The sequence below is a fragment of the Platichthys flesus genome, chromosome 2, assembly GCF_949316205.1.
Source record: "Platichthys flesus chromosome 2, fPlaFle2.1, whole genome shotgun sequence".
NCBI lineage: Eukaryota > Metazoa > Chordata > Actinopteri > Pleuronectiformes > Pleuronectidae > Platichthys > Platichthys flesus.
In genome coordinates, this window is record NC_084946.1 from 13,360,992 (window position 1) to 13,374,431 (window position 13,440).

Sequence of the window (13,440 nt, forward strand, 5' to 3'; positions counted from 1 at the left end):
AGAGACACTGTCCCTGCAAGCTGCTGTTCTCCAGCAGCATGTACCTCCATGTCTGAGCACACTTTACAAATCACATTACACACAAACAGATATGTGCTGAGTGACGCACGCACACACAATCAATCTCAACTGTGAATGCAGCATTAGCTGCTTTGTTGACAGGGGGTCACTGCCAGAGTCAGAGGGCAGATTGTGGGGTCAGAGTGGGGTCAGAGGTCACTGGGATCTCATTCCTGATGGCAATCAGTCATTATTTTCTGAATCTCACCTTAAGCGCTGTGAGCGAACCCCTCCACCAACAACTCAGCAGAGGTGGTGCAGATGCTTCCGGGTTTTTCTGTACTGTAACTGTATTGTCCCTGAGGATTTCAGTGTTGACATCCACATTAGTTTGTGTTACTGTGTAAAAGCCACGTGTTTGTGGTGGTTGTGAATGATATCTAGTCCTTTGGATGCTGCAGCAGAATGCAGCCATCTTTCACAACCTCTGAGCTGCTTCCTGTCACCGCTGCTCTGATGTATGAATAACAGTAGCTGCAAGGCTTTATATCTCTCAGTCAGCATCGTTTCTCTTTTACTCACCCTTACCTCTCTCTCTCTCCCTCTCTCTCTCTCTCTCTCTCTCTCTCTCTCTCTCTCTCTCTCTCTCTCTCTCTCGTGTAAGAGGAAGTGGTCATACTCTGCAGAGTACACTCGCTTACAGAAAGAGAGAGATGGGAGGAGGGAGGAGGAGTAGGAGGTGTTTGCAGGCTGATAACACACAGATGGTTGAGCAAGGCTTCAAGCGACTGAGGGAGCATAGCAGGAGAGAGAGGAGAGGAGAGAAATAGAGCAAGGCTGAGTGGGAGGCATCTGTCTCGAGTATTGCCAAAGCAACGGAGAGAGGAGTAGAGAGGAGGTAGAGCGGTGCTGCTGAGCGTCTTGTTGCTGTGGCCGAGAGAGCTTCTGCTGCTGCTTCCTCTGGACTCATGGGACGAATGGATGCTCACACACAAAAATGCCATCATAACTGAGCTGCGGCTGCTGCAACCAGGACTTGAACTGAACCTACAGCAGTGCAGTGCCACAGAGACACAGAGCCAGACCAAAGCAGGATGTGGTATTGCATGCATGCTTTTATAAGCGTTTGTTTGCAGGTGTAACAGGTGCTCTCAGGTGAGCTGGGTTAACTTGAAACCAGCCTGTAAACTGACTCCATGATGGCCGTGTGTGCCTGTGTGCGTGTGTGAGATGCTCACATGCCGTGTATCAGTGTGTAGCTGCAAATGACCAGGTGCATCTGCTGCATGGTGTGTGACAGCGTGAGAGCACGCACACACACACACATCAGGAGGAAGTGACAAGTCTGTGCTCACTCTCGGATTTCCTGGTCCCCTCTCCTGTGGCACGCACAGCGCAGAATCTGAGCCGGGTTCACCTGTCTCGCCGTCACAAGGGGGACGTAAACTTTCTGGATGCATCAGCAGAGGAGCGCTGACTTTTTCTGGATGAGCAAAGGACAGTTGTATGCTTGTAGACTCTGATTTGGCTGAGTGTCAGCATCAGCCCGGCCCTTCTCTAGATAAACCAGCACTTCCTCAAGCCGTCAACGTGCCGCTCGGGTGCCGTACAACCCTGGACCGCTCCATGACTGTCAATACAGTGCCGACCCCCTCCATGACCAGCAGTAACAGCATGAGCAGCGGGTACTGCAGCCTGGACGATGAGAGCGAAGACTTCACTTTCTTCACAGCCAAGACCTCGTTCTTCCGCAAGCCAAGGCGGGCACCTAAGGTACAGAATCAGGATCGCACTCTGACTCTCTGATAATTTACATATTAAGAGTTAGAAAAATTCAGGTGGGTCAGAGGGTTGATGTTTCAGCTGGGCCATGGGGCCATTTATACCAAAAAGCATACAGACGAAAAGCAGAAGTGTGGAGAGGAAGTCGTAGAGTTCGTGCTTAAATAGGCCACTAGGTCTGTGTGTGATTGTGTAGGAAGGGGGTTTCCATCACCCGTGCATTTTGTAACATTGATCTGCCCTCCTGTCAGCCCTGTGCATCTACCGTGATGCCTTTTGGCAGCAAGTTCATCATGTGAACGACGAGCGTAGATTCAGCCTCACAGTGCAAAAGCTGTTTGGAGACTGACGAGGTCTCAGGCGGAAAGTCAACAGAGATCATGTGTTTGCTGTGTAGTAGCGGAAATGCTAAGCTAATGATTTTAACCTACAGGATCCATAAAGGGTTCTAGTCCTCACTGCGTAGCAGAGGCTTCCGTAGAAACGAAGCAGTGACTAGAGAATGAGAGAGAGAACGATAGTGTGTGTGTGTGTGTGTGTGTGTGTGTGTGTGTGTGTGTGTGTGTGTGTATGTGTGTGTGTGTGTGTCAGTTCAAACTATAAACACTGACCTTATCAGGACAAGTAGACCTCATGAGGACCTAATGTGGCAAAACCTAATTCCTGAGCTCCTGGTTAAGGATAGGACTAACTTGTAAATTGGTGTTAGGTAAGAGTTAAGGTTAGGCATGAACTACATGGTTATAGTAAGGGATATGGTTTTGTTTAGGCTGCCCACAATGGATGGAAGTCGGTGCAAAGTCCTAATAAGGATAGCTGCGCAAACCTGTGTGTGTGCAGAGCAACTACTTCACTGTGGCAAACCATTTCCCCCAGTTACCATAGCAACTCATGGTTTTGTTGGCAACCGCTCTGCACGTCCTGAGATTTCGTTTTGCTCTACTGTATATTCCATTACTACAGTATATATATACTGTTGTGTATCTGCAGCGTGCACATTGCTGCTGGCTCTGCGGGGGGGCGATGCGTGTTTGTTGATGGGTCTCGATGCATAATCAGGTGATTCAATGATTTTCTATAGTGGAAGACGGACCGAGGCAGATGGAAATGAGGAAAGTGTTTCCATGCGCACACAGAGCCTGGGGTTGACCTTCTTCACACTACAAAGAGATTTGCATTCGTGCAGAACCCGATCAGCCCTGTTCCTACTGTCCTTGTCCTGCCGGTGCCTTTGGTGTCTGACTCGAGGAAGGCATAATCTCTGAATAATTGACCAGCTGTGTTGTCAGCGTGTGGTGTTAGGACTGCCGTCACACTAAGACTAGAGGGTATTGGGGTTAGTTTGTCTGGGCTGCCGGCTCAGAAGCTGCCAGCTGATGGGGACCGATATCACTGGCACCACACAGCCACCGGAATATCCCATGAAAAATAATAAAGCTGCACTATAAGGTTCAGCGCATGGGAGGGGATGGCTCTTCATCCTTAAAGTAATTGTGTTGTAGCCCTGCAGAAAATGTCTGTTCTGTCCTCTGTTTTGAATATGGAAAAGAGATATGCAAACAACGCGTGTGACATCCTGTGAGACATTATCCTGTTTTCTTTGTGTGAAAGACATCAGGGTTCATTGAGTCTGTCCCGCATTCATGTCCACGGACACACAGGGAGATGCCTACGTTCATCAAAACAGTTGAAGGGGAAGTTAGATCCTCTTTTCTTTATGAATTATTTCCAGAGCTGAGCCTTTTGCTCCAGATAAGCCAGCCTGCTTTGTGTGTGTGTGCACGTGCATGAGTGTGCCACTGTAGAGCAGGAGGGTACGTGCAATTTTCTCTGGTCTGCTTTTTGATGCAGTGAGAAGGAATGAGTTAAATCACTGTCAGCTACAAGACACATTTTCAGATATGTTGGCTGCTTGCTCGAACACTCGGGAACATAGGAAACACTATTACCTGTTTGTTATTGAGGAGGACTCACTACAGCACTTATGAACTGTACAGTTCTGAAGTGCTGGTACTTACAATGATCATTTCTATTCTTGTACAACTCCACTCCTCTTCACATCAGATTGGCAGCTAGATTATAACACTGTAACCAGTAGTTAGATTAAGCACTGGGACCAGTTAATACACAACAAATTACTGATTTTTCATCATCAGTTATATTCTTTACCTTTTATTTGCGAAGAGTCTGAGAATGTTTACCCCTGTGTGTGTGTGTATGTGTGAGTTTGTGTGTGTGTATGTGTGTGTTTGCGTGTATACTGCTGGCTCAGAACTGAGCTGTGAAATAGAATCAGTGTGTGTTCTGGATTGTGCTTCTCCTTCTCGACACTTGACCCAGTGAATGCGTCCTGCTTGCACACGTTATGAGCGTATGTGCATATGTATTGGGTCTGTGTGTGAGCGTGTGTGTGTGTGTTTTTGTGTCTTATGCCTGTTGATTTAGAATTGTTGCATTCTGTCCACATTCCTTTTAGCTTTAATTATTTGATTGTTGGTTGGTTGTTAGTTCAGTTCTGGCAGAGCCCATCATCATTACGTCGTCAGACTTACAGGCCCGTGGTAATAGATCCCTAGAGTCTAGTGTTTCCTGGAGATCATGATGTCAACCAAACACACACACACACACACGCACACACATTATTTTAATACTGATTTCTTTGCAGCGACATTTCAAGCAGTCGTATGACCTCTGCTGTCTGATCTCATCAGAGTGAGAGCATCAAAACTTACCAGTGTCTCCCTGAGGCTGTATCTACATGGCATATTCGTGTGTGTGTGTCCCTTATGTAACAGCCCTAGATATCTCACACATTTAAGCTGCCTTGCATCTCATCTGAGTCACATTAAAAAGGGAAACGTGACAAGGTCCTGTCTCTGTCACCTGTAATATAATATATAAAGTTAATTGACAAAGCAGGCAGTGGTTACACTTACAGATCTGTGTCCTTTGAAGTAAAGCAACATGATAAAAAGATAAAGTGTGATCTCTGAACTTTTATGAGCACTACAAATAAATAGTAAACAAAATTGTCTATGTGAATTTGGAGCAGTAATGACATATCTGAAGAAAATTAAATAAGGTTTCACACATAGTTACTGTTTCACTCAGTTAATACTAATGAGTAAAAAGAGAACATGGGAACAGATGATCTGCCGGAGGGAATGTGAAGGAGTTTTATTTTTATCACTTCATAAATCAGGGTTTTCTTGTTGTCACCACAGAGCAAACAGCTTAAACTCCCCTGTTTTTAAATCTCTCTGTTTCTGTGCCTGGCCGGTCATTGGCTCCGACATGACCAGGTCCAGTCCGGGCAGTTTCTCGGGACTTTGTGGAACTTTAAATGGCGGAAGCTGCACTATTGTCCCGCTCTATTGTCCCTCTGACCACTCTCCCTGGTATGCAGAGAGGGAGGGCAGTGCCTCTGATACATTTAGAAACTTGTATACAAACACAGGATTTCCTGCAGCGTTCTTTTCACTTTGCTGATTATGCCTGGAAGAAAATGTAGTCACAAATCAGCTCCATCAAATACCTAAGGTTCCCCTCTCTACCCAACATTGTACCAGTCACACGTGTTCTGATATCCAGTACTTTCGTTAAGATGTAATTTGTAATATTCCTTGATTTCCAACAATGTTCAAACCCAGAGAAATCCCCAATTTTATTTAAGGTAACAAGCTGGGTTGTATTTGTCGTCTTTTCGTTTGGATAATATCTGCTTAACCCTTGAGTTTGTCCACCTCATCCAACTTCTGGGGCAAACAACACAGTCAGCCAGTTTACCAGTCGGCTGACACTTGGATCTATGAACTTGATTTGCAGCCGAGTCGCCACAGGTAGATCTACAAATCCCATGATCAAAATGTCAGCACACAAGGTCTTTGTTGTCTTTCGTTTCAACAGAGAGACTCAAGCAGCCGAAGTTACATATTGTACGTCTCCTCTTTTCGCTGAATGTCCACCTGCGTGAACTCCGCTACACTTGTGCTCGGTGCAGTTCATTTCCACAAAAGGCCACAACCCATAAGTGCATACAGCGCGCACACACAGACTTACACACACTGCATCTTTGTTGAATGAAAGAGTGACTTCATCACACAACCTGAGGACTCCCCTTCAGGAAGCATCCCTGTCCTGCATTCTCTCTCCCTCTCTCTCTCTCTGCCCCAGAAAAATGCAAACGAACAGGAGAACGGAGGAGAAAAAAAGCTATTGTGAGATAGCGGCCGTGCATCCCACTGTACTATAAATAACCTAGTCAAACTCGGTGTTGCTAAGGCTGGCTCAGCAGCCGCTCTTTCATCACTCCTTACCCCTTACTCGTTTCCTCCGCTGCCTCCCACTCTTTGACTCCCTCCCACTCATCCTCATTTCATTGCTGCCTCCCTCACTCTCTTTAATTTTTCTTTCATTCCTACTCACAGCAGGAAGTGAGTAACAGTGAAAGGGATGCACCGCTCTCAATATTCTGAATGATGCTGCATGTGGGGTTAGCTCCATTCACAGGGTTTCCTGTCTCCGTACAGAGCTGCAGTGTTGTGAAGGGGAAGAAGAATCCTCCTCAGCTGCAGTCAGGGCACTGGGCTCATATTCTGAGAAAGGCAAAGATGGAGGATGGAAAAGTGTTGTCACAAGTAGTTGAGAACCACATGGTGCAGCAAACTGCATGGATGCTGTATAGTCTGGTTTTCTATAGAACATAACACAGCGTATACCTGCAAATCAGTTAGAATGGTTTCATTAAAGGTTTTCAAGGTGATGGCTGTTTTTAGATGAAACTTCACTAACTTGAGCAACATGAGAAACACCATTTGTTTGCTACATCCCTTGTGGTGGGGGAAGTAGCACCATCTGCTGGGTATACAAAATCAATCCATCATACTACTCAAACTCTGCTCCTTCAGTGCTGACATGTTCTCTTCTTTCTCTCATGTTACAGCCGACTGAGACGAAGGAGGAAGAGGAGGGAGGGACGAAAGAGCTGTCGGCGGAAGAGGTGCGGACCAGGATAGAAGAGTACAACGCTCAAGTCACTGAAAATGGCATGAAACTGGTGAGTTCTGAAGCTGGTGTTTGTGTATTAGTAACAACAATGAACCTGGGTTTTCACAGCTTCCTCACTTTCTTACTTTATACAATAGAAACAGGAAATCTAGCTTGTAAATAACGTAGCCTGCGGTAACAATAAGTGATTGCAAAGATGAAAAAGGCAAGATATTAGTTTGAGTTTGAATTTAGGTGAAGTGCAGTGAAATAACTGTTTAAGATGCACGATGTCATAAACATAAAGTCACTGTGATATACAATTGAAGATACTACAATTTATTTCTTGCTTGTATAATATGTATATTACTTTGAAGGACTAGTTTTACATTTCAGGGAACGTACTCATTTACTTTCAAGTAGATACCACTTCCATGTCTGTGCAGAGAATATGAATCCTGAGGCAGCAGCAGGTTAACTAAGCCTAAAGACCGGTGTTGTGCCATAGTAAGCACACCTGCAGGTCTGTGCCTGAAGAGTAATCACAGGTTTGGGTCAGGGTTCAAATAAAAGTAGACATTGGTTTCGTATTCCACTTAATGAATGTGTTTTGAAAACATTTGTTAAGCCAGGCTAGAAGTTTCCAGTCTTATGCTAGGATAGCTAACCATCTGCTGGCTGCAGTATCAGTAAAGTATTAAATGGTAAATTGTCTGTATTTATATTGTACTTTCCCAGTCTTATCTACCTCTCTAAGCACTTGATAGTACAAGTCCCATTCACCCATTCACACGCACATTCATACAGCACTTCTATGTGCAGCACACAATTTAGGGCTCAGTTTCTTGACCATGGACACTTCAAAAGGCTCCATCTAACTCTTAAAGTTATTATCAGTACTTCTTCTCAGACCTGCTACAGTTCACATATCAATGCTGAAACGGGCCTCCCCTCTCTTACCATCTCCCTCTTTCTCTGTGTGTGTGTGTTCCAGGCTTCAGATGGATCCTTCACAGGTTTCATTAAGGTCCACCTGAGGCTCAGTCGACCAGTCACAGTCCCCTCTGTGGAGGCGGCGGGTTCAGAGGGAGCGCCCCGGCAGACGGCCGGTAGGGATCGAGCGACGTCTGAGGAACAAGAGGAGACGGACTGCGGTCAGATTGAAAAGAGAACATCCTTCTACCTACCAAGCGACTGTGTGAAGCAGCTCCACATCAGATCTCAGACCACCACCCGAGAGGTCATCCAGGCCTTGCTGAAGAAGTTCATGGTGCTGGACAATCCCAGCAAATTCGCATTGTACAGGCAGATGCACCGCGACGGACAGGGTGAGGAAAACGATCCCCTGCTCATCTGAATCCGAATATCAAGCGACACTATAGAATAACGTGGTTCTTTTCTTTGTGTGTGCAGATCTCTTCCAGAAGCTTACTCTGTGTGAGCGTCCTCTTCTTCAGAGGTTGGTTGCCGGGCCTGAACCAGAGCAGCTCACCTTTGTCCTGAAGGAAAAGGAGACTGGAGAGGTGCAGGTGAGAAAGCACAGAAACATATACGCAAACAGGCAAAAGTTGTAACGATAGAAAAACTATATTAATCTGTTCCTCTCATATTCTCCAACAGTATCATGCGTTCTCTGTCACTGAGCTCCAAAACTTCCTGGTATTCCTGGGGAAAGAGGAGGCGGAGCGCGTGCGGGCAGTGGGGCATAAATATGCCATGTACCGACAGAAGCTACAACAGGCCCTGCGACAACATGACCCCTGACCCCCTCACCTGCTACCTTATGACCTCTATTCAGGGAGAGACTGACGCAGCCATCTATTCAGAGACTGGGGCCGGAGCTGAACTTGTGTCCGTCCCCGTCCCCGTCCCCCCTCCCCCTCCACATCCATACACACACACACACACACACACACAGACGTGCACACTTTCTCAGGACGTATTCAACCCCCCCCCCCCCCCACAAGCTCCATTATCTCCCTGAGGAGAGAATCGGGGGTTGGCGGCGGCGTGAGACTCTACAGGGTGTGTGGTCTGCTCGCTGGTCGGACATGTAGTGTTTTCATTGCCAAGGACACAAACAGAAAGTTCCGAACACTTTCTGTGGGTGAGACTTGAGATTTCATTTGGGACTGATGTGAATCAATGGTGTTTTTGAAGACTCCACCTTCTTCTGCTACTGCTGCTGCTGCTACTGCAAGTGTTACTTATGCATGAGTCTCTCAGCTCATCCCCTCTGCACATAGTTAGAATAGAAACAGAAGGCATGATTACTTTTTGCTGCATCTGTGTGGGATGGAAGGACAATCATACTGTGTGCTTCTCTTTTTTGATATCAGAACCGGTGTGCATAGGGTTCTCACAGGATGCTTGATTGGAATATGTGTGAATTTGTGTGTGTGGGGGGGGTTACTTTGAGGTACTTGCCAATCTTGGAGCCCATTGGCTATCGAATGATGACGATTGAAGGCCTGGTCACACCTGATTGGTCAAACTAGAGACAGAAACAAGAAGGCTTCCAGCCCCAAAACCATGTCCCTCGCCCACGGATTCTGCAGATACACAAGCAGAATCTGTTTATAGAGGTTAGGTTCTGGCTACCAGGGCTTTACCTTAAACAAAGGGTAGGAAGCAGACAGTTGTGTTTGTTTTCAACGCTTAGAACAAGAAGGAATGGAAGGAAAGAAAGCGAGATCCACTCTCTCAGGGAGCATGTGTTGAGCAAAGAGCAAACTTAAAGTAGGAAAGAGAAGCCTCACCCTACTTCAGTTCTCATCTGTTCAGTTAAATGCCATGTGAAGGACCTGTGTGTGAAGAGGGATCTTCAGTCAGACTCGGTTATCACCTTTCTCCTTGCTCCTTTAAAAGGCACATGATCCAAACTGAGACACCCCCCCCCCCCCCCCCCCGAATCCTGATCTAACCCACCTTGCATGAACTCCACCTGCAAATACAGGGACAGGACAATTTACAGATTTTACACTTTGCATACAACGTTATGGGATATGGGTTGTAACTGAATGTGAGAGGAGTTTTGTTTAGACCAAAGCTTAGAGGATCAGATCTATTGACAGAATTTTAAAGGGAACAGAGACATTTTGGAAGTTTATTGAATTAAAGGTAGGTTATGTAAAAATGAAACCCGCTTCTGTTTTGCACATATTGATACAGGTCACTGAATGGCCCACAACTCTGGGGTCTGGGCATGCATTTCTGTTTTCCTTTTCTTTTTATCTTCCCACCTTTCACCCAAAAAAAGAAACTATAAAATTCTATAAAATGCATAATAATGGCTATGATGTACCAACGATGTGTTTGTAATGCATATGTGTTATGACACTGGAAAAAGAGAGACAAGGTTTAACTTTGTCGTTATTACAGATATTAATATTCCTTTGGTATCGTGTGTGTGTGTGTGTGTGTGTGTGTGTGTGTGTGTGTGTGTGTGTGTGTGTGTGTGTGTGTGTGTGTGTGTGTGTGTGTGTGTGTGTGTGTGTGTGTGTGTGTGTGTGTGTGTGTGTGTGTGTGTGTGTGTGTGTGTGTGTGTGTGTGTGTGTGTTCTTTTAGGGCAATGTGAATTTTGTTTCATGCTGAGTGTGTCATCAGCACTCCATAATTGGGCCTCACTTACCAAATATTAGAACATATAGCACAGTTAGTGCACATTTAGTATCAGACAACTATAACATTACAACTGGGTTGTTTTGGAAAATGTGTAAAAACAGAGTGCGTTTAAAAAAAATATTTACAGAACACTTCCACACATCCTGATGGTTCTTTATTTATTCCGTGCGCATACTGATAAATGAGGCCCGTTGTCCATAAGCACATGCTTCTCAGTGATCCTAGACCCTGTCTAACATCACCACCCAAAGCCCAAGCTGTTCTGCTGGCAGTGCCTTTTGTTTCATGTGTTATCCCTCCTGTGCATACGCTGTGTTTCAGCACACAGGTGCCTGAGTGTGTGTGGGTGGTTTTGCACGTGTGTTGGACGGTGTTGTAAATCTTTTCCCTTGTCCCCCTATCTCCTTAACACGTGTGTCTGTCCAACAAATCCTGTCTGTTTGTGTGTGTGTTATTTATTATATTTCACACCATCCACATGATAAACATTATGTGTAGGATGTTGAGACTTAAAGCATTTTTTTGGCAATTCATTTTGTTTTATTTGAACAAGTGTGTATAGATATATCGGTAGAACTGTACAGAATATCAAAATAAAATAAACAAGGTCATCTCTTTATTTCAGTGCTCTTTATTTATACACACACACACACAATGAAAGAGAGAACACAATATGTCTTCAAATGCTTGTGTTTGTATTCACGTCATTGATAATTGAGAGTTTGTGGATGTAATATAGGTACACACACACACACAAACACACACACGTATATATATCTAAAAGAAAGAATATCGAAAAGACCCAGGGGCTGAAAAAAAACACTGAAACACATGTGGTAGGTGAGGTACTAGTTAGCCCCTAATAGGAGCATTATAGACTGTGAACTGGTGGGGTGGCTGTGGCACATGTCCTGGCAATTTCTACAACCCCACCTTAACAACGAGGAACGAGACCCAATTCTCTTACAGTATTGTCACACTTTAATGCTCAGAGTACGGTGCATAGGACAACGGTTAGTTTGTAATATGCACACCGATGGGAGGCAGTTCTTTGTCGTTATACATTTGGCTCATCCCTCCCGCTCTGGTTGGGGTTGTTACAAAGTCAAGGTTCAGGATCTTCTGATGAGATCGAGGCGACAATTCCTTAGTTAAAGCAATCAGGCCAAGATTCATTCAGTTGAATATGATACAGCATGATCAAGGTTACATTGTATGAGATTCAATCATGATCAATCAATCATGATCATTCTACTTAGAACATCTGCAAAGTTTCATAAGTTCAGTGGTTTCCGAACACCAGAGGCCCTTAACCAGCTGATAAACACATTCCGAGAAATGTTGACTAACATGTTGTCCTTACAAGAAATACGTAATAAAAGATAAATTCATTTTAAAAGAAATGTTATTAGTAGCTGTTATAACAGACATCACATGGACTCCGTCATCATAATGTAGACAGTAAAACAAGGAGTTCAGTGCTTGTGGAGTCAGAGTTATTGTTTGTTTGCTTCTCAAAAACAGACATCCACCATTTCTCGGTTATTATCCAGACAAAACCCAAGTTAACTAGGGCGGCTTGTACAGCTTTCAAAATACCAGCAGAGGGCAATACACAATCTGAACTGAGGCGTCATCCTGTATTATATTCACCATGCAGATGATAAACTGTGTAAATAGACACATGTGAGATTTTGTTTTAATGAATGCTTCACATGATGATTCATTTAGATTTTACCATGACGCTCACAGTTCCGCTCTTCCATCTTTGATACGACTGTGTTTAGACTGATTCCATTTACACAGGACATTCAAAGTAAGATGTTGGACCAGTGAACCCACAGGTGTCAGTGTCTGTCACATGCTCCCAGACCAAATACAGCCAGAACCCGTTCGACCCCCGCATGGACCTATAGGTAGCTCTGCACCTGGCCCCATCTTTTGCTGTGGTTGTAAATTCACTGGCTGTGATCAGAGTCCACACACTCACACCTTGAACCTTTTGAGAGGAAAGTGCAATGAGTGCAAATTTATAGGCATTGTCACCCAACTCTCTTTAAACACCACCGTCTAAAATAATCAGCGTGGCCTTAAAGGCTGGCTGCTGCCCAGAGGACCTCCTAAAACTGTGTCAGTATGCTTATTTATGGCAGCAAATATAGACAAACCCCCTCTTCTCACCTCTGAGAAAGAGCTAAGATAAGCATCACCCTCTGCCCAGCATGTAACACCGTCTGAATTTAGCCTGTTCCCCTCCTCATGCCTGCGTGCTCTCACTTCGTCTGTCCTCTGCCCTGCCCCTAACTATATCTGGACCTGTATAGATCTCCATATCCTCTCCAATTTCAATCCACGGTTCAACTTTCCTAACAGGGTATGCAAAGTGAACGGGCAGCGCTGTGCAGGACTGAGGCGACGTCTTACTAGCGCTAAAGCTGCTGTTTGCATGATCAGTTCAGCTGGAGGTTATCTTCTTAATGAATCACTTCTTTCTATGATTTATATCATATTATATTTATATATTATATGTCAGAAAATAATAAAAGACATGTCCATCTCCCCCTTTAAAAAGGCCTGATCAGCAGTGCAAGAGCATTGTTGTCATTCAATTTACAATGACAGCAAGCTATGAAAACATGCGGATACGTATGTTTTAGAAGAAAGACATTTGAAAACAGCCTCAACCGTTAAGCCATCATCCAAATAGTTTTGATAAACTACTTAATTAGTTGAACAAAAGTTGAATGTCATATATATTTACCCACCTACCTACATACCTACCTACCAACCTGTCTGTCTGTCTGTCTATCTATTTATTTAGCTATCTTACCCCAACACGCACACATTATGTCATTAATAATTCATTAATAATTGACTAATGCTGTAGCGATACATACGAGTCTGCACGCTGGCTGCAGGTCTCCAGATGGCCGCAGTGGGGCGCTCCTCGGCTGGGAGGCTAAGCGCCGCCCCGCTCCCTCCCTGCTCCGTGCTGCGGACCACAGGCTCGGAGAAGAAGACGCCCTTAGCAACAACACACCGCTGTGA

At 44.9% G+C, this 13,440-nt stretch overlaps 1 protein-coding gene and 1 long non-coding RNA gene across 3 annotated transcripts in view; one reads left to right on the plus strand and one right to left on the minus strand.

The window, feature by feature from the left end:
- Positions 1-11,011, plus strand: part of rassf5 (Ras association domain family member 5) — a 29,328-nt gene extending 18,317 nt beyond the window's left edge. Inside the window, exons 1-5 of one of the 2 annotated variants that reach the window (XM_062398644.1) lie at positions 829-1,773; positions 6,725-6,838; positions 7,763-8,096; positions 8,182-8,297; positions 8,389-11,011. In XM_062398644.1, the coding sequence (XP_062254628.1) occupies positions 1,507-1,773; positions 6,725-6,838; positions 7,763-8,096; positions 8,182-8,297; positions 8,389-8,532 (975 nt within the window). In that variant the 5' untranslated portion in view covers positions 829-1,506 and the 3' untranslated portion in view covers positions 8,533-11,011. Of the gene's footprint in view, positions 1-828; positions 1,774-6,724; positions 6,839-7,762; positions 8,097-8,181; positions 8,298-8,388 lie in introns of those variants that run through there. The other variant, XM_062398636.1, reaches the window with a different exon arrangement.
- Positions 11,008-13,428, minus strand: LOC133964511 (uncharacterized). Its single transcript, XR_009923783.1, has 2 exons — positions 13,290-13,428; positions 11,008-12,391 (listed from the first exon to the last, which is right to left on the minus strand). It is a non-coding gene; the product is annotated as an uncharacterized LOC133964511 (long non-coding RNA).
- Between the last annotated feature and the right edge of the window lie 12 nt (positions 13,429-13,440).